This window comes from Hyalella azteca, unplaced genomic scaffold, assembly GCF_000764305.2.
Source record: "Hyalella azteca isolate HAZT.00-mixed unplaced genomic scaffold, Hazt_2.0.2 contig11229, whole genome shotgun sequence".
Taxonomy (NCBI): Eukaryota; Metazoa; Arthropoda; class Malacostraca; order Amphipoda; family Hyalellidae; genus Hyalella; species Hyalella azteca.
Genome location: NW_025941232.1, coordinates 23,477 through 43,531, shown reverse-complemented (window position 1 = coordinate 43,531; position 20,055 = coordinate 23,477). Strand labels below are relative to the sequence as shown.

The 20,055-nt window shown below is 36.9% G+C and overlaps 1 protein-coding gene across 8 annotated transcripts in view; it reads left to right on the top strand.

Moving 5' to 3' along the window:
• LOC108666217 (translation initiation factor IF-2-like) overlaps positions 1–13,967 on the top strand; it is a 15,943-nt gene extending 1,976 nt beyond the window's left edge. For 2 of the 8 annotated variants that reach the window (XM_018153051.2, XM_018153050.2), the window contains exons 2-6: positions 10,966–11,080; positions 11,367–11,512; positions 12,013–12,122; positions 12,373–12,651; positions 13,128–13,967. In XM_018153051.2, coding sequence (XP_018008540.1) covers positions 11,371–11,512; positions 12,013–12,122; positions 12,373–12,651; positions 13,128–13,775 — 1,179 coding nt within the window. In that variant the 5' untranslated portion in view covers positions 10,966–11,080; positions 11,367–11,370 and the 3' untranslated portion in view covers positions 13,776–13,967. Of the gene's footprint in view, positions 1–10,397; positions 10,514–10,833; positions 11,081–11,366; positions 11,513–12,012; positions 12,123–12,372; positions 12,652–13,127 lie in introns of those variants that run through there. The other 6 variants (XM_018153054.2, XM_018153048.2, XM_047882744.1 and 3 more) reach the window with 6 other exon arrangements.
• The last annotated feature ends 6,088 nt before the right edge of the window (positions 13,968–20,055 follow it).

Below are 20,055 nucleotides of genomic sequence, written 5' to 3'. Positions count from 1 at the left end.
ACCTTGCTTGATTTACTATCGGAAAAAGTGTTGTTTGAAGAAACGTTATGTTAATGCCGAGCGGTTCCATATGGAACCAAGCTATAATTTTTCACATACAACGAAAAATAAATATATGAACATACTTTTTGCTTATTACCATCACAAATGATAATATTCTCACAAGGAACCGAAAAAAAATTCAGAAAATAATTCTCGTCATTAATGGGTTAATTAATGACTACTTCCCAATACTTATTTAGATGTCAAGAAATAGCTTTGTTTTAATTGGCTTCTAATCTGTAAGGGAGCTGAAAATTAACTTTCAACAAGCTAAATGAAATCAAACGATGAAAAAATTATGACAACGCACGAAAAATGATAACATCAATCTATAATTTAGTTGTTAATTATCTCCTTGTTGTATTAATTTGGCAAACTCGTGCGTGCGCAGATGGTAATAATATACGTTTAAAAATTACTTTTTAAAGACAACACTTCTAAAAATCCAGTGTCTCCAATGTAAAACATGTACAACGAATTTATAATTTTAATTTTGAATATTAAGAAATTAATTTTTTAATTATTTTAATGCATAAAAGAAATTAAATGTTCAAAACTATTTATTCTGTCAATTGATTCATGCATTGTCTCCAACTTTACGCAAGTCTGCAAAATTTCAGATAGATTGGACAAGTAGAAGTGTGTTAAATTTCGATTATAAGATTTGTAGAAGACAAAATTATTTTTTAAATTTTTTAATATTGAAAAAAAAAAAATTTTTTTAACTTTTTAAAATTATTTATTCTGTCAATTGATTCATGCATTGTCTTCAACTTTACGCTAGTGTGCACAATTCCAGATCAATTGGACAGGTAGAAGTGTGTTAAAATTCGACTGTAAGATTTGTAGCAGACAGACAGACAAACAAGAAGTGAAGTTAAAGAGAAGTGTTGTGAAAAGTAGCCATAATTTGCTAAATAATATCGAAGGGAACTACTTGAAGTTTGAATAATATCGAAAAAAACTACCCTTCATTTTATTAGGTCAAGATTGGTTTCAATTTAAAAAAAGTATACGTGGAACATTTTCAGTGGAAATTCGTCTCAGAACTGTCAATTCAATTCGGTCTACTAAAATTTACCAGAATTTCCTCTACATCGCCTTTCGAAGTTCTTCAAACAAACCTGAAGTCAAGGGTATAATTGTTGTGATAAAATTATTAAACGAGAGAATTATGAACAAATAAAAATTAGGAAGGAAAAAAACACTTGAATTGCTTAATGAGTTTTTAATTTAAATAGCAATGAGTTGTTGCCATGACTATTTAGACTGATTGACACATTATTTTGTTGCAGAATGGCAGCCGATAATCAATATACATAGGAGATAAAATGTATGTTTTGAAAGCGAAAATAATAATGTAAATTTAAGGCTTTCAACCCTTTTAACGCGTGCGAAATTCTTTTAAGTGTTGTCTACCTTATTGTCCTTTGTTTATAGTCCGTTACATCTATAGTCCATGACTGGCGCGTAATTAATTCACGTAAATTGTAACAGTTTTGAAGTGCGTTGACTGCTAGGTGCTGTTCTTACTCCAATCTCCAGTTTCTCCTCGAGTGGATTAATGATAAGTGATAACTGCCTAAGCTAGTCGTCATTTTATGAGCATAGTAACTTTACTAACTTAGTAAGTAATATTTATTTGTGAATCGTGATCATTCCTGAATAGTTGTATCCAGTAATCTACTTTCATATCTCCTGTAGATGGCTCCATCGCGTAAGTCTCGTAGCAGTTCTCCCTTTCTTGGCTATAACTGTTGACTGATTTCTGCTTTCAGTGCACCGTTCTGAAAAAAAAATTAGATTAGGATCAGTTTGTTAATGAAAAACCTAGAAACCTAGTGGGAAGCAAAAAGCATAGATCTAGGTTTTTTTCTGCTTCGGAGCGCCACAGTGCCTGCAGAGTGCCTGCTGGAGTGCTGGGGCTAAATGCTCAAGGATTTGCTCAAAAACCACCATGCACAGATGTGACAGCCTGACAGACTGACAGAAATGCAACATGCTGGGATATGGGCAAATTTTGAAGGGTTTCCATCTTATTCTTGTTTGCTACCGTAGGACTGTAGGAGAGGAAGAGTTAACTGACTCTGAAACCGTTCTTACTTCTGGGCAGAGGTCAACTTCTCCTGCTCTCTCTGCTGAAATACCTGAGGAAATCATATCTGCTAACCCCTAGGCCTTAATCATGATTATTGAGCCTGTACCAGCTGACTGTCCCATCACCAAATGTCTTGCAAATGATTTAGCTTCTAGCAAAGCTTTAGCCCAGTTATATTTTGGAACCATAAGGTCAAGGGGATTCAGAAAAATGTATGTAAAAATCTATTGATAGGATGGACAGCTAAGATTCTCAATGCATTACCAAACTTCTCTCCAGAGACTCCAGACTTAATAGTGGCAAATGGCAATCAAGAATGCTTTTTTTTGGGGGGGGGGGCAGTGGTGGGCACAGCTAACCTAAAAGTTAGCTTTGATGACCGGCTGACCGCTAATCCGCTAACTGAAAAGTTTGCTTCAATAACACTAAACCGATATATCACCAAAAAATGTAGCGGAATTTGCCACTAACCACTAACTTTTAATATATAAATTTAGATTTGGCCTAACTTTATTATTTTTTTTTGGGAGGGGGTGGGAACTCTGAAAAACAGGCCTAGAAAGCTGAACTTTCAGCCTTGAAAAGGAGCTTTCCAAAAAGATGTAGCATGCTAAGATCAGGTGATCAAGATGTACGTAACATAAATAATTAAATGAACAAATGAAATTAGGCATTCAACATACAGTTTACTAAACGAGTAAAAACTATTAAGGTTACACCAGGGTTATGCACTCCTTTTACTCTGGCTTGCCCTTCGCCTTCATCTCCTTGAGGTGATGATTGTTGCCTTTCATGAACATCAGGGGCCATACTTTCACAACTCGCTAAGTGAACATAAGTACTTACGCTCTATTTTCTTGTCTATGATTGGTGGATTTTGCTAGAAAGGCCGCCAATGATTGGCTGATGAACTTACGATCTCTTAACTTTTTTTGAAAGTATAGGCCCAGCCTCTCAAAGTTGGCATCTGACAGCGTGGCTCTCTTGGCACTCAAGATGTCCTTGCCTATGGAAAACAGGCACTTGCAATCAACTGAGCACTGGATGGGATGGCTGTGTTGTACCTAACGGAAGGTTCATCAACACCTGCTTTACCAAGAAGGCAACGTCAGTCAATTCCTCCTTCGAGCTGCTTTCCAGCCAGGTCTTCACCAAATTCTGTGCCTTGGACAATGTAGCACAGTAGCAGTAACACAAGACGTGTTTGGCTGACGAACATATGATGACGTAGTCAGCCGTCAGTGTGGGCGTGGCACACGGCTTACGATATTTAGAATTAAATCAGAGATTTTTAAACATTTTTAGCGGGCTTCCAGTTAGCGGAACTAAATTTAGCGGAAGCTAATTGGTCCGCTAAAGTTTTTCAAAGTTAGCTGGACAGCTAATCCGATGAGGAAAAAGTTAGCTTCTCTGATAAGTGGTTAGCGAAACTGTGCCCACCACTAGGGGGGGGGGGGGGTAAACATACAATTTATGAATGCAAATTAAGCCTATGCATTGCAAAACAAATTTATAACCAACAATGTTAAACAATCAAAATACAGTTTATTAAACTCAGTTAACAAAGAAATTCATATAAAAAAATCTTTTTCGTTTTTATGCACCTCTGACAGTCTGACTAGTGACTACTCCAGACCATAGTGGCAAACTGCAAAGCAGAGAGTTTCTTTAGAATCTCCTTCAAGTTCAATTTCAAGTGCTAGAAATAGACCAGAAAAGTATCGTGGATACCAGCATCATCATACATAGGCCTACCTAAGATATTGGCTTAAATCTTGGGTAAATGAGAAAATTAAAAATGAACTCATTCTTAAAGATCACTGGTTTGCCACTATGCTCCAGACGACAACCACACATGGTGGCGGTGGCACCAGTTCAAATTGTACTGCCAGGAACTGTATATGGACTACATGCATCAAGCTATTATTTCACGTTCAGCTGAAATGTTCAGTTCAGATTTAGATTATATTTGCTCATTCAGGAAGGAAATAACTCATTTGATTATCAATAGAGGAGATGTTCACATGCTTCTTATCCAGATTTTGCTTTCGATTTAATTCTTGACCTATAGCAAACTATGCATTGAGGCATTTTTTGCAAATGATATATAGATTGGAGTGATAGTGACAAACCACAGATTTTTTAGATTCTGTTTCCTTTCCTGCCCAGTGTGGGTTTCCTGGTATGACTGGGACTCAGAGAAAAACAACAACTTTTCAAGCTGCTACTAAAATTTTCCTGCCATTTTTGAAGCCATAAGATACAAATTTTACCCTTTTGCAGGCTAGGCTAGCATAGGAATGTGCATAAAAATGTTAATTTCTGGATCCATTATGAGGAATCATGGATATGGATAAATTCATAGATTCATGGATCAATTCATGAAATCGCAGAGGAAAATGCCATAAAATGGAATTTTTCATTTTTTCACTGCACTATAAGAAATCAAAAAATTTTTTTAATTTATGAATTCAAATATAAATAGATAATTTATCAAGCTGCTTTATATTGAATTAATTTATATTACTTCTTCTAACTTTTCGAAAAATGCAGAAAAAAGCATCAATTTCATTGTCCAAGTGAAAACTTTTGTTTAAATGCTCATATTTCTATTCTTGGGCAAAGCAGGGGTGAAGCTAGGTATGGATGGATGAGCAGATGATTGGTTATTGGCAGATTCATCATAATGTTACCTCAAACACAAATCAGGGAACAAGCTGGGCTTTTTTTGGAATGAGATTTCAAATGACCATGCTAGGTAATTTGTGCTCTAAAGGGTTAATGTAGCAAATGTCCATCTTTGCAAAATTATATTGATGGTAATATATAAAAGCCTATGATCATATCATTGTATAGATAATCTTACTTCTGCCTTATAAAAAATGTGGAATGAGTGTTGATTTTGTGGACCAACTCAAAACTTTCATTTAAATGCTCACATGTTAATTCTTGATCATAGTAGTGGATGGTGCTATGAAGGGAATGATGGTCAGACAATTGGTAATTGGCAGAGGGTTGATTGTTAACATGTAAAGCAACTTGCCTGCTAAGCAACTTGCCTGCTAAAGGGTTAAATGTGTAATTCCAGGATTTATTTACACTTTTTAAAGACACCCATATTGATGAATTAAATTGCATTTGGAAAATCAATCTAATGCAGTCACAGTACAAAAAAATTTTGTTTTAAATTTAAACAAGTAAATGAAAAGGAAACCTATTCAATCTTAATATGGTTCAATATCATTAGGGTACTGTTATTAAGGGAGATATATGGCTACCAGTACTTCAGTCTCTGAGAAAAAATCTGGTATCAGTGTTTGAGCCAAAACTTGTCATTAATTGCAGATGAGTTTGGCTTGAGCATGACATGTATATATACCGTAAAATGGGGTAACTTAGACCACGTTTTTTTATAAATGATGCCATTTTTTTACTAGCTAAATTAAACTTGAATTGAAACATGCAAAATACAGGTCTATACTCTAGCTTCACTCACCATAAATTGCTGGCTCCTGCCTCTCATAGTCTTTATGTAATTTAAAAAAAAATATACATTTAAAAATTACTTTTTAAAGACAACACTTCCAAAGAATCCAGTATCTCCAATCTTACAGATGTACAATGAATTTCTCATCTAATTTTCGAAAATTAAAAAAATTAATTTTTCAATTTTTTTAATATATAAATTTTTTTGATATATAAATTTTTTCAAAATTATTTATTCTGTTAATTGATTCGTGCATTGCCTCTGATTTCACACCAGTGTGCAAAATTTCAGATCAATTAGACAGGTAAAAGTGTGTCAAATATCAGTTATAAGATTTGTAGCTGACAAAATTATTTTTTTAATTTTTTTAATATTGAAAAAATTTTTTTTTTTAATTTCTAAAATCATTTATTTTGACATTTGATTCATGCATTGTCTCCAACTTTACACAAGTGGGCAAAATTTCAGATCGATAGGATAAGTAGAAGTGTATTAAATTTTGATTACAAGATTTGTAGCAGACAGACAGACAAACAGACAGACAAACAAGAAGTGAAGTTAAAGAGAAGTGTTGTAAAAAGTGATGGTCTTTGTTACCCCAGCTCTTGGGGTATCTTAGACCGGGTGGTAAAATCAATTATACTTTTTGGTAAAATAACTCCAGGTTTCGGTGCATTGTAGTAGAACTCTTCTAGTTACATATGCAAATGACAAACTTCAGAAAAGTGCCATAGCTTGCAAATGGGAGGTGCCGCCCCATAATGAGGGAAATGTGACTACCTAATGGCAGCCCTGATGGGGTAATATTGACTGGCTTGGAAATTAAGTTAAAATTACCATATATAAGACTCTGTAGAGTCTGAAACATAAAGAAAAAACATGAACAGGCTGTCAAACATAAAATATGTTATATATGGTAATTTTATATTAACTTCCGAGCTGGTCTATGTAACCCCGTCAGGGCTGACATTAGGTGGTCTAAGTTCCCCCATTTGGGGGTGGTGCCCCCATTTGCATACTATGACACTTTCCTAAAATTTGTCATTTGCATATGTAACTAGAAGAGTTCTACTACAATGCATCAAAACCTGGAGTTATTTAACCAGCAAATGAAAAAATTGGAGGGGGTACTCTGACAGGCTTTAAATAATAGCTTTTTTTCGTGGGTCACATTTTAAATTTTTTAACCTATTAGATATGCAAACTTTTTAAATCTTTCTATTGTGTTATGTAGCCTCAGTATTAGGCCTTTAATGCCCATTGAGAGACCTATTTCCAAAGAAAGTTTTCTGGTAATTCTTATGACCAAACGCAGAAGCTTGCCGAGTTTCTTGAGGGTGACCTCCTAAATGTCTACCAAGTTAGAGGTTGGCGTAAACTCAAGTACAAGGCAATGAAGCAAATGCTACTTGACTATGACAAAACCCACAAAGTGGGAGGCAAGCATTACTGGAGAAGAGAGTTGCAGGAAGCAACACCTAACATGAATGAACCTTGGGACATCTTTGGAATGTGTTTGGTTGAGCTAGCTGAATGAGGGTATCCTGGTGATAAAAAAGAATGGGCTCTACAATTGCGGCAGCGTTTCCTTGAATCACTTCCACCTTCCTTCAAAGTAAAAATAATTGATGCTGAGCAGGCATTGAGGGTGACTTCTGGTGGTAAAAATAAATGCATGAATTTCACTAATCTCATGCTAATGGCAAATGACTTGCAGAAAGAGAGACCAAAATCAATCATTTGGTCAAGCAACACGGAATCAGGAGTTCAGGACCAGCATCCTCGAACTTTGGTTTTCTCTAATGCTCATGGGAATGCCACCCAATTTTGTTCAGCCAAAAAAAGGGCTGAAACATCAAGTGGCAGTGAAGAGGCCTCCAATCCAGAGGCCGCGGGTTCGAATCCCATCGGAGATGCCAAATGTTGCCTGGTCTAAAATGTCTCGTACCGCAGGTGAGATAAACCTGTTATCTGCTTCTTGACTAGATAGCAACAACCCTATTCTGAATAAAGGAAAATGAAAGACTGGTTCTAATAAATTGAACTAAAATATGGGACAGTGAATAAACACATAACTTGATAAAATTGCAAAAGACTGATTGAATTAATTTGGAGAGTGTAATGAAAATGTGCTAGTTAATAGGATGTAAGGAGCATGGACAGGTGGAGATGAGTAGATTTAACTGCAAACAGAAAGAACAAAATAAAAATGCAAATCATGAATGACTGATAACCTGATGGGATGTAGAATGTAAACAAAGCAAGAACCATTAAACTCCATAAAACTAGTAAAAGCTCATCTCCATATTGTAAATTTATTTTTAAAACTAATTAGTACTTGCATGAGGATTGAATTGAAAAGAATCACTAGAGAACAGATAAATAAAGGAACACTGCAAGATGAATTGAGAACATAAGCTTACTGGAATTAATTATAACCATAATACAATATAATAAATTAACTTCTTCAAACTAAACCATATCAGTCAGAGATGAACACAACCAAAGTAAAATGCAAGGGAACACAAAAGATTAATATCAATGAAATTAGCACAATAACAAAGACAAAACTTAACCTAAATAATCAATGAATAAATGAAATAAATTTCTATGACACTCACCAGTGCAACTGAGTGCCCAGGCTGAGTGAGATATGTACTGAGTAGGAATCCAAATACTTAAGAGTGATAATTCAAGTTTGCAAATGATACTTTGGTCATCTACACTGAAAAAGATAAAAAAATATTTAATTTAAATTGAGTTGGATTGAGAACTAAAGAAATATGATAATTAGTAAAGAGAGACATGAAGGTTGGGCTACACAGTAGCCTTATTTAACCTCCGGTAACAACATCATCTAACTACACATTTAATAAACAGATATCACATACTTTCCATACACCCTGTGTTTATTGATGTAGGTATTTAACAACTTGTGAGGAATAAATTACAGTTTGCTTGCTAGAAATACAAAGCAGATTCTCACTTCTTTTTCTACCATGCACCTGCACTGATCACTTTTATATCAATTTCTAACTGTGCTCAATAAAAACTAACCCATGAGTATTTTTTTTATACCAACACTGCAGTCTCGTTTTTGCTTGACTATCTTGGCCATTAGGGGGCCAATAGGGGCTACATGCTGTGCAGGTTGGCTGGACTTTTATTAACACCTGAAAGCTGATATGAGGTGCAGTGCATGGCATGTTGGTAGAAACTACTCATAAATAATCATAACTTTGAATGTTTATACATTCTGGAACATAGCAGCAATGAGAGTTTTTTTTAGATACCAGTTCATTTATAATTCCCTGATCTAATTGAAAAATCATTTATTTAATTATAAAATAAATTTCTTTATTAAAAATAAAATTTTTCTTATCAATATCTATGCATGTTGATGCTTGTGTCCAGGGTATGTTACTGTTCTATTTATGGGAATCATAAATTAGAAATCTAAAAAACAAAACTCGGTACTTGCTGCAGTAAGTGACAGAGCGCACATTTTCTCATCAACAAAAACGTGAAGTCATGGACAGACGGACAGACAGAAGGACATGACTAGCACAATAGCACGTTTTTTCCAAAAATGAGAAAATGTGCTAAAAAAAGTCAGATTTACCATATAATCTTGAAAACAATCTCTCAATTATGTTTCTCTCTTTAGGTGCTTTCCAGTAAGTAAACTATATTAATATTTAAACTTTTCTCCATTTCTTTACACATTGAGTGCAAAATGACCCACGGGTGGGTTGTTTATTCAAATGAACCACTATTTAATTGAACCCCATAAATTGATATTATCACCTTTTTGAGCACATTGTGTTGATAATAATATGTTACTGTTTGAAATGATAGAAAAATGTGTTTAACTATTGTATTCTTATGCCAGAAAAAGTATATCAATTACCGTCAACTGGGGCTACTCGGGACGATTTCTAATGTTTTTCATTCATGACTTCTCATCATGGAACATTTCATAAACAAGTTTAGGCTCATTTCAAAGCTCTTTGCAAGAGCTATCTCATGGCTTCTCCAAAAAAATTCCATATGCTATTTGTAAGGTGCCAGAAGCAAAAAAATAGTGTCCCAAGTAGCCCCATTCGATGGGGCTACTCGGGACACTTGGAATAAAACTTCATTTTAAAACATTTGAAGCAAGCAGAGTGTACTCATCCAATACTAACAGTACTCCGAAGTCCTCCTCTTTCATTGTAGATGATTGTAGAGGTAGAATAAATGACATTTTCTGTGATTTTTACTTGTTTTTCCTTTATTGATATGATATTACCATATGCATTAATTACCATATTATTGATGCGATATTACTGTATTATTGATGCGATATTACTGTATCCATGAACATGCCATTGAGCATTTACAACAACCTTGTCCATTGCAGGCTTCTTATCAGCAGCCTTATAGCATTTCTTCTGTATCTGTAATCTTACAGGACGGCTTGTAATTTCACACTATTTTAATTGGGTTAAGTGAATTTGCTATAAAAAAAGATCGTGAAAAACATACCTGAAACAGAAAGGAATGTTTTAGTGACAACCATTATATGTTTTGCAGAAATAAATCATAGTTTAGGTCAATTACTTTTCATTCTATGATTCCTGGTGCACAATTCTAAATGTGATATTCTATGCACTATTTTGTGATGACCGATGATGCACTAATTTTTCAATAAGTGAAATTTTTTTGCTGAGCGAGGTAAATGTAATCAATATTCTTTATTTTTAATATATTTTTTTCTTAACTGGAGCCTATGCTGAGATTCTACTGTAAATGCGTTTTTTGGGGTGTCCCAAATAGCTCCGGGCGGGTGTCCTGAGTACCTAGCCCTGCTGTGCGGAAATGGCCACAATTTTTTTTGGATTGAGGTATGTAAATTCCACAAATAAAGTTTTCATCCTGACACTTGTCTGCCACTTTTTTGTAAGCAAAATTTTTTAATACAGCAAATATTTTTTTTACTACAGACCTTAGCACAAGTAACTTTTCAAAATATCATTTTCACAATTTTTTTCAGGAATTTTTCAAAGCTAGTAAATGTAGTATTTTTGAACTTCCTTTATACTACATGGATAGGAAAAATTTTGACATTTACGCCACTATATTTAGTTTTGCAATATTCCAATTAGTTTTGCTACTAAAACAGTTTTACGCCATGTCAGAGGACTGTCCCAAGTTACCTCGCCCATCCCGAGTAGCCCCGGTTGATGGTACCTAAATTAGAAATTTAAATTGGAACTCAAAAAGAATTGCACCAGTGCACAGTTGGCTGCTTCAGGATCAGCATTCAATGTATTAATCTTGATATATCTGCCTACAGATGTGTGGCTTAAAAATATCCCCATCCTGTTGAAGGGATTAGGAGGAACAAGTCTTCATTGCTGCACAATAATGCCAGCAAACAATGAATAAAAATTTCTCTTGATACCTGTCAGGTTAGAAGTTATTATTTATTCTGCTCATTATTCTGCTACCACTCCATACCAGTGTTACAATATCAGTTGCTATGATACATTTTTTATTGAAAATAGATATAAGATAAAAATTATTTCCCATGAATTGCATTTGCATTTATGCATGAATGAATTGCATGAATTGCATTTTGCATTATTATAGTCTATTCAGCTGAGAAATTTGCTCTCTGATCATTCAAATTCATTGGTTAATATGAATTGAATGGAAATTGTGAGGCTTAATATATATCATTATTATGTTAATTAGGTGGATGGAGTTTGCAATGATGGCAAGTAACACATTCAATTCTGAAGTTGTGCAACCACTTCCTGCTGCTGCCATGGAGAGGGGCTGCAATGCTGTGCCAAGCCTTGCTCAAATTTGTGCTGATGTTGTTGAAGGGAAGTCTGGAGGTGAGCTTGGTGACCCGGTGTTTACTGTACACTACTAGGATTTGAACTTTTAGTTGAGGGTTCAATCCCATTTCTTGTGACACTTCTGGTCAGAATTGGCAAGGTGGCAGGATGGTTAAGAATTGATGACAGGCCCAAATGGCCTAATCAGCACTGACACTGCTATATATATTAAAAATGTTGTTGAAACGTTAGCTTAAAGTTTGTATACATAGTTTTGCGCAGTTCTGCTGGTTGTAAAGTTGACAAAATTTTGTGAGTATTAGACTCTTTAAGCTGAATTTAGATTAAAATTTACAATTAATTTTTACTTACAAGAACCATATAGGTATATGCAAAAGAGTGCTAAGGAACTTTAATCATGAGGGAATTATTTTTGTATGATAAAAGCTTATAGCATTATGCAGTTCTAAAGAACCACAGTGTTAGAAAAAAGTGAAAGTGTTAGAAAGTGAACCATAGTGTTAGTGTGAAAGAGCATCATAATTTTTATTGTGCAGATTCATATGCTGCTGCTCTTGCTTCAAGTGCAGAAGTTAGAACTGAGAACATTAAGAAAGAAATGGAGCCTGTATGTGTGAAGGAGGAGCCATCACAAGATTATGATGAGGTATGCAAGATACCTACTATTCCTCTGAATATTTGAATATAATCTAATTCCTTAATATTGTATCAATTGTCTTAATTGAAGAGTAATTTATTTATATTAATGAATGAGAACCTGTCAAAAACTAATCATGAATCATTCTTTTACACCTGAACAGCTATAAACAAAGCATGGTATATTTGCATTTTTATAGTCTATTTATGACAGCTTCCTTCAATTTTCCTATGTTGAATGTTTCCAACTGTTGTGACAGGCTTGTGCAAGTGATTACCTGGAGCTCGTCATGACTTCGTCAATACCTAGTCCTGGAGCTCATCACGACTCTCTTCCACCATCTCATCATGACTCACTTTTACCATCTCATCATGACCCACTTCCACCATCTCATCATGATCCACTTCCGCCATCTCATCATGACTCATTTCCCCTATCTCCATCTTGCTGGCCTGGCAAGATGGAGGAGCCGTGTGAGGCTCTTGATTATCTCGACGCTGGTCAATCTTCCTTGCTCTCTGATATTGTAACAGAACTGGTGAGTTCTTATTGATATGAGGAAATATGTATGGAAATATTATATATATTCCTATATTTTACATTTTATTTAAAGAAATAAATATTTCGAAATTCTTGAATTGCAAAAGTGTAGTATCTTGTTGAGAATAAGCACCCTAGATGTTGCTGGGGTGCGTATTCTTAACAGGAACATTGCTCAGGTGCGTATTCTTAACAAGACCCAATAGTCATGATATGGAGATGCATTAAAACAAGGTGGGTCACATTGATATTTGAGGATAAAGTTACATATCAAAATTCCTAATTGATGTTTGAGAAGAGGTGTTGGTACATTCATTTGTACCAAAGAACAATTAATGAGTTGTTTTCATTATGAGGAAATATGAATTATGGAATTCTCATGTAGCGATTGTCTCAGTAGACGCTAGAAAATTAATTTCTGTCCAACCCTGAGGAGCAATGCCCCATTTATCAATGGAAACATCTGATTTGCAGCATCCACTGTCAGTCTGTGTGGCATTCATGCACAATGCAAAACGAGCATCGTCAACGCAATCTCCTGGGTTTGGACCAGCTAAAAGTAGTACTCCCAATCAACCTGATGACAAGAAGGCAAAACACGCAGCATTGATGAGGAAAATACGAAGTGATCCCCTCAGGAAGGCTGTTGAGCAGGCGCAGAACACGGCATCACGCAGAGAAAAACGAAGTGATCCTGTCAGAAGGGCTGCTGAGCAGGAGCGGAACACGGCTTTACGCAGAGCAGCACGAAGTGATCCCGTCAGAAGGGCTGCTGAGCAGGCACAGGACACGGCAGCAAAAAGAGCAGCACGAAGTGATCCCGTCAGAAGGGCTGCTGAGCAGGCACGGAACACGGCATCAAAAAGAGCAGCACGAAGTGATCCCGTCAGAAGGGCTGCTGAGCAGGCGCGGAACACGGCTTTACGCAGAGCAGCACGAAGTGATCATGTCAGAAAGGCTGCTGAGCAGGCGCAGAACACGGCATCATGCAGAGCAGCACGAAATGATCCTTTCAGAACAACTGGCACTTATTATTCACATAATGCAGATGCTCCGGAACAACCATTCTTCGATCATTTCGCGGTAGCTCCGGTCAACCTAAAATTTCACGAAAATACATAAAAATTGAAAACCCACCCCATGGCGCAATAAAGACAAAGTCCTGTAATAAGGACCTGAGATTAAAACCTTGGTCATGTTACATATTTTTGGAAAGGCCAAGCTTCAACCAATCTAAAACTATAATCTAAATCATGGCACGTTTTAAAGTATTCTAAAAATCTACGAAAACATGAAGTCACGGACGGACGGACAGACGGACATAACGAGCACAATAGGGCCTTATTTTCCGTAAATGAGAAAATGCGCTAACTATTCTATGTTATCGACGTGTCGATCTCATTGATGTATACAAGTATATCTATGGTTCATATAAGGTACCAGGATTCCTAGGAGTTGAAACACGAACCAACACCTGAGACCACGGTTATTAACTGGAAAAACTGCGTTGTAACACATCCGTGCGACAACACTTCTCGCTTCGAGTCACCGACAAGTGGAACAGCCTTCCTGATGACATCGTTGTCGCTCCGAGAAGAACGCGTCCAAGATCAGACTAGAAAGCTATTCGAGATCATATGTTCAGTCTTGAAATGCTTAGCACGTTACGGACCTGGAAATAAGCCCAGTAGCTATCTCAAACCAATGTCAGTTATGAAAAGATTTGGTCAAAGGCCGATTTTCAGATCTCCTTTGAATCAGGTCACGAAAAGTGCAAGAATCGGTAATAGGCCATGGGCCTATTTCTTCAGCGCCGACACTTCTATTCGAAGACATGTCGACCCAAATGTCGCTCTTCATATAGGGTTTATTCTCACACAGCTCGCACTACCGAGTGTGCTTCGCTCATACTGGCCAAAATCTGGAAACACGTAGTTCTCCAATTTTCGAGCATTTGTGGGAGATATCCAGGAAGATTTTCTGGGGCTTAAATTCTTGGCGCAGGATGCTTTTGTCCGGTGTCAATTTACTTGACCTGATAGAGATTGAGGACGAGTCAACACCTGGTAGACACGTGATGGATCACGCGATCAAGACCTCAGTAGTGGGCGGAAGCGAAGCTAATAAAAGGTCTAGCAACCTTAAGCAAACCCCCCAGTAGCTGATGAGCACTCCGCGATGTAGCGTGTCGGTAGAGTTCTCCGACCTTACGGTCGATGCCGTAGCTTATTCCTCTGTATCGCGACTCTGTATTACCACCCCGTATACAAGATACGTTATTTGGACTGATGTGTCTTACTTATCCCTCACTATCTTAGTCAACGTAACCCGATCCTGAGGTAGAGCTTCATGTAGTGAGTTTAATATATATATGTTGTTGTTACTTTTCTTTCTTTTATCTTTTTGGTGTTAGTTTGGTTCGGTTCCTTTCCTTTCCGTTGGATTCTTATTTTTTGAGCTTGTTTTATTGTCACCTTTTGTTTTTGTGTTAGTTCCGGTTGTTTTCCCATCCGTTTTTTTCGATTTCTTCTATTTTTGGGCCTTGTAGCTGCTTGTGTCTGTGCTATTTATTTTCCTGTGGTTGTATCGTTCGCGCGCTGTACAATCTATTTGTTGTGGCGGTATTCCGTTATGGCCCCACATTAACAGAATATTCATCCTCTTCTGAAGCTTTTTTGTTCTCACTGCTGCTGGAAACTTGCCACGGAGGTTCATCACTTTACGTAGAGGGTTTTGGTTTTTGTTGGTGTGAGTGTCTGTGAAATCACAAGCGCTAAAGATATCTATTGTATGTTGTTATTGAAAGAACTGAAATCGATTCGAGGAAGATCCTTCGCGTGCAACACTTAGTAATGATTTAAATACTAATTTGAATTATTCTGTCACAAATGCGCCCAATAAATGTGACGAGTTTATTTCTTAAACACAACAACCAAGTTAGGCGCTACGGCAACCCTCCTCTTCCACAACGCCTCGTGATTTTACCATTGAAAGTTACATTTTAATCCTAGGTAATGAATATACATGTACCTACACAATAACTATCCTAAATAGGCGGTCTATTATCCCCTCCCATATTTTGCATGTAATTACGCAAACATTGTAAAAATATATGTCTGATTTCAATGTACCTTAGCCTTTGATATTCATTTCCTTAACGTTATTACTATGACGAAGGGAGCCCATCCGTGGACCAAAAATTTAACTCGTAAACCAGCCCTAGCGCCAGCGCCTACCCTCATAATGCAATAACTATACTCAGCCTCGCACCCAAGAAGCTGTAGGTAACTGAGTCATCTCACCTCACAAACTTTAACTCACAGCTGCCTCACTCCACAGCCTGCTGCATCAAATAGTTAATTATCAACAGGTCCCACTCCATAGAATTTTACTCCATACTATCACTTCTCACACGTGCCGTAAGCCTTAATTACTGTCCGCAGACTACGCCGGATCACCGTAAACCTGCTCTGCTCCTAGCAGGACTGGCGTAATCCCGCCGCACGCCACAGGCTGAAGCGCTTCTGGCCCAACCTATTACGCCATGCCCCGACTCTCCCCCTTCCGCAGTCAGAAAGCTTTGCTCGCTCGCTGATCAGTTGTGCGCCAGGCGCTATGGAAAGAGGACATGCATGAATTGCTTTCCGAGCAGCTCGTCAACTCTCGCTAATCATACATTTGACGCTGTTGGAAATTGTTGCTGCACGATACTGAATTTCTAGTGATGCATGAAGGGAAGGCAAACATTTGTTATCCTCTGGGATTTTGTTCACATGGCAGATTGAAAGAATGCTTAGAACTTAGAATAAAGTCCTAAATTCCCGTTATAAAGACCATGAAAATCAATTTATTAACAATTTAAAGAGGATATGAGCTGCAAGCGGTTTGGCTTTCTCTATTGATTGAACTTGTCACGTCCAGTACGTGCATGACGTGTAATTTTTTATTCGTACGCTAAATGCGCGGACGTCACAGTATGCAAATTCACGTTCACCCCGCCCGCACCTTGTGTTGATAGCTGCTGCTGGGAGTATAGCGCTACAGCTGCGCTACTCCATAGGCCGATTAGTTTTAAGTGTTATACATGTTTTGTTAATTTATTGTGATTTGTGAATCTCATCCATTTATCGCCAGTGTAACGTAATTTGTCTATCTCTCAGGGCTAGGGTAAAGCGACCAAATTCCACCTTAAGTTTACCATTCAGACTAGGGCTGCCATTCACGTAAGTTCAGTAACCTGCTGCTGTCACAAGTGATGCATTCTGATATATCTGGCAACATTATGATTTAAATGTCGTTAAACCTGAATCCTTTAGTAAATGAAAAACACTTTTATTGTTTGTATATTTGACTTTCTATTTGCGGCATTTTCTGTTCCGCAGTTTAACAAAACTGAAATAAGAAGATTTAAATGAAGATGTCAGAAGCCTTTATTTCTAATTGTTCCTGCCTGGCTATTATTGAGTGGCCCTTGGAATTCTAGCCAGAACAGAACTTGTATTCCTTGCAATTTTTTAAACCGATTTTTGCATGGTTAAACTATATAAGGTTGACTTAAGAGAAGTTCCGCCTTTCAGTTCAGCTTTCTTGTTACGTCACGTAGATCGAGAAACGTAAACAAACCCGTCATTCTCATGACGGATTGGTTGACTGGTTTGGTCGCATTTCGGTAATTGGTTAATGCCCGTGACGTCACTGAGATCAGTGACGTCACAGGCGAACAACGAACTACATGCGCGAAAATGAGCTTCTCATGGGTCAACCTTATACTACTTCAACCATGCGATTATGGTACGAAACGTTCGCAATGAAGGTGTGGTAAATTTAAATGTCCTCTATTTGCTTTTAAATTATTTCCCATAATTTCAAGCAAAGATGAATATTTAGGATGTTAATAAGAGAGGTTGCTCATGAGGCGTATCGAAATTCATTAAAAAATTGGGTGATATTAAGAATTACACGTTTGTTTCGTACTGTCACCGACAATTTGCTTTGCAAAGAATGCAAGATATTCAATAACTGTCTAATGCCTATACGATAGCAATTCCCTCGTTAAACATGACTGAACTGAAGAGATGTGGTTGGTCAACCGCCGCATAATTCCCCGAGCTGCTTAAATAATCTACTTGCGAGGGAGCGAAATAAAATGTGATGCATGCGTAATTACTGACGCTAATTATAATGAACGATATCGGAACAATATTTAGCATTCTTTTCTGAATGAACATGTATTGGGTTTGCTCATCCGCTCATGATAAAGAAAAAGAAATTTTATTCATATTATCGAGTAAAACGTACAAAACTTCACCTTAAAAAGAAATGATGAATGATTCTAATTCCTAAATTAGTGCTATTAGCTTAAACTGATGATTCTCATATAATAATGAGTTCACTCGCGTAGCTCAAACGAAAATGCAATTTAACAGCCAAATTCACTTCAGAACTGCAAATCGTAGAGCCATTCAGATATCAGGCAAGACAATTGACGTTAAATAAGAACTATAACCGCTTTTCTCATGCGCAGTTAAGTGGTACGTGCAATTTCAATAGAATAATTGAATAGTTGCACGCATTGTATTTACGATACCGTAACTTGTAATCGAAGTTAAGGGTTATATTTGTTAACTATTTACACGTTTCCTTTAATTAATCTTATAGAACACAAACGATTGTGTCCAATTCATTAGCAAATGGAACGAAAACTTCTACTTGGGTAAAGACAAAAACTATTTCGATCGAGAGTCACAGAGAACTAATTAAAAGATGGTAGCAATAACGCGGTCCCTGCTGTCGCCAACACACACCTCAGGCCTACCGCGTAGGTATTACCACTCCACCAAATGCGTCAAAAAATGAGAAAAGTTTAGATTCGCACCACAATATATGAGTCATTATGTTTCTTGTACCTATATCTGTGCGCCCGAGTCTGGAGTTTGGAAACGTTGTGTGGTCACCGAGATTTGATAAGGACAGAAATTTAATAGAGAATGTTCAAAGACGTGCAACAAGGATAATTCCAGGCTTGAAGGGCAAGTCCTATGAAGAAAGATTGAAGATTATGAAGCTTCCAAGCCTCAGTTATCGACGTCTGCGTGGGGACCTCATTGAAGTATACTGAAGGATTACTAGAATTTGAAATAAGAACCAACACCAGGGGCCACGGCTATAAGCTAAAAAAACTGCGCTGCAACTTCTCCACGCGACAAAATTTCTTCTCGCTTCGAATCACCGACATGTGGAACAGCCTCGCCGATGACATCGTTGGCGCTCCAAGTATGAACGCGTTCAAGAACAGACTAGATAAAGCTATGGAAAAATATATGTTCAGATTTGAAATGCCTAGCTCCTTATCGAACGTGGTGGAAGTCTAGTAGCTACTTCAAACTATCGTCAGTCATGAAAAGATCTGGTCAAATGACACGATTTTAGATCTTCTGTGGACAAGGCACGAAAAAAAGAAAAAGAATCAGCGACAGGCCACATCAGGCCTACGCTTCAGCGCCGACATCACTATGTTATGTTATGTACTCAGTGCTTGAGATGCATTTATGAACTATTCAATGCACTACTGCAGTACAAAAATGTCATGAAACTCACTGCACCAGGACCAGGACAGCCTAATAGATCGTAGCCTAAACAATAATTAATGAACGACCTAAGAGTCTCAACGTAATGTTGTCGTGACTTGAAAAAATTAGCGACATTTTACAGTGTATTACGGTATGGAAATTTCGCGAAGCGAAATTTCCGAATTGAAAGCGGAAAGGTTCCCGAATTGAATATCGGGAACCTTTAAAATTAGCTAATTTTCATAAAAACTGATCTATAGAGACAAATGAAATAAGCAACAAAATATGAATACACAGAAGATTCTCAGTTTACTTTTTAAAAGTTTCGATGCATTAATTGTTATTGGTAACAAATTTATCTTCCGAGAAGGGATCTTTCGATCCTTCACTGAGAGGCCAATAAATTTTTATAAGGAACTGGTGAGCAAATTTAGACGTTTAATTACCTTACATGGAAGATTTTTACCAATATAATGTTAGATATTGACATATTGTATAAGAATTTGTTCGCCACTACTGACGTTAGCGAGGGGATAATCCATAGTTTCAAAAATTGTCAACGGTGCTGTGTACATAACTCGAGGCCGCCTTGGCATGAGGTTTATCGATCCCAAGATAATCATGGAATGTCGATGAAAATTATTATCATACCGAACATAAAAAATAGAGAGATTTACATGCCGGTTGGACGAAAAAAGTCCAAACGGCATGTGAATTGTTAAAATTAAATGCACGATTACTCAAATCGAAAATTCTCTTTTTATTCTGTAGCAAAATGAGGAACATATTGGCCACGATTTTAATGGAAAAGTTTTAAAAAATCAGGAACATCC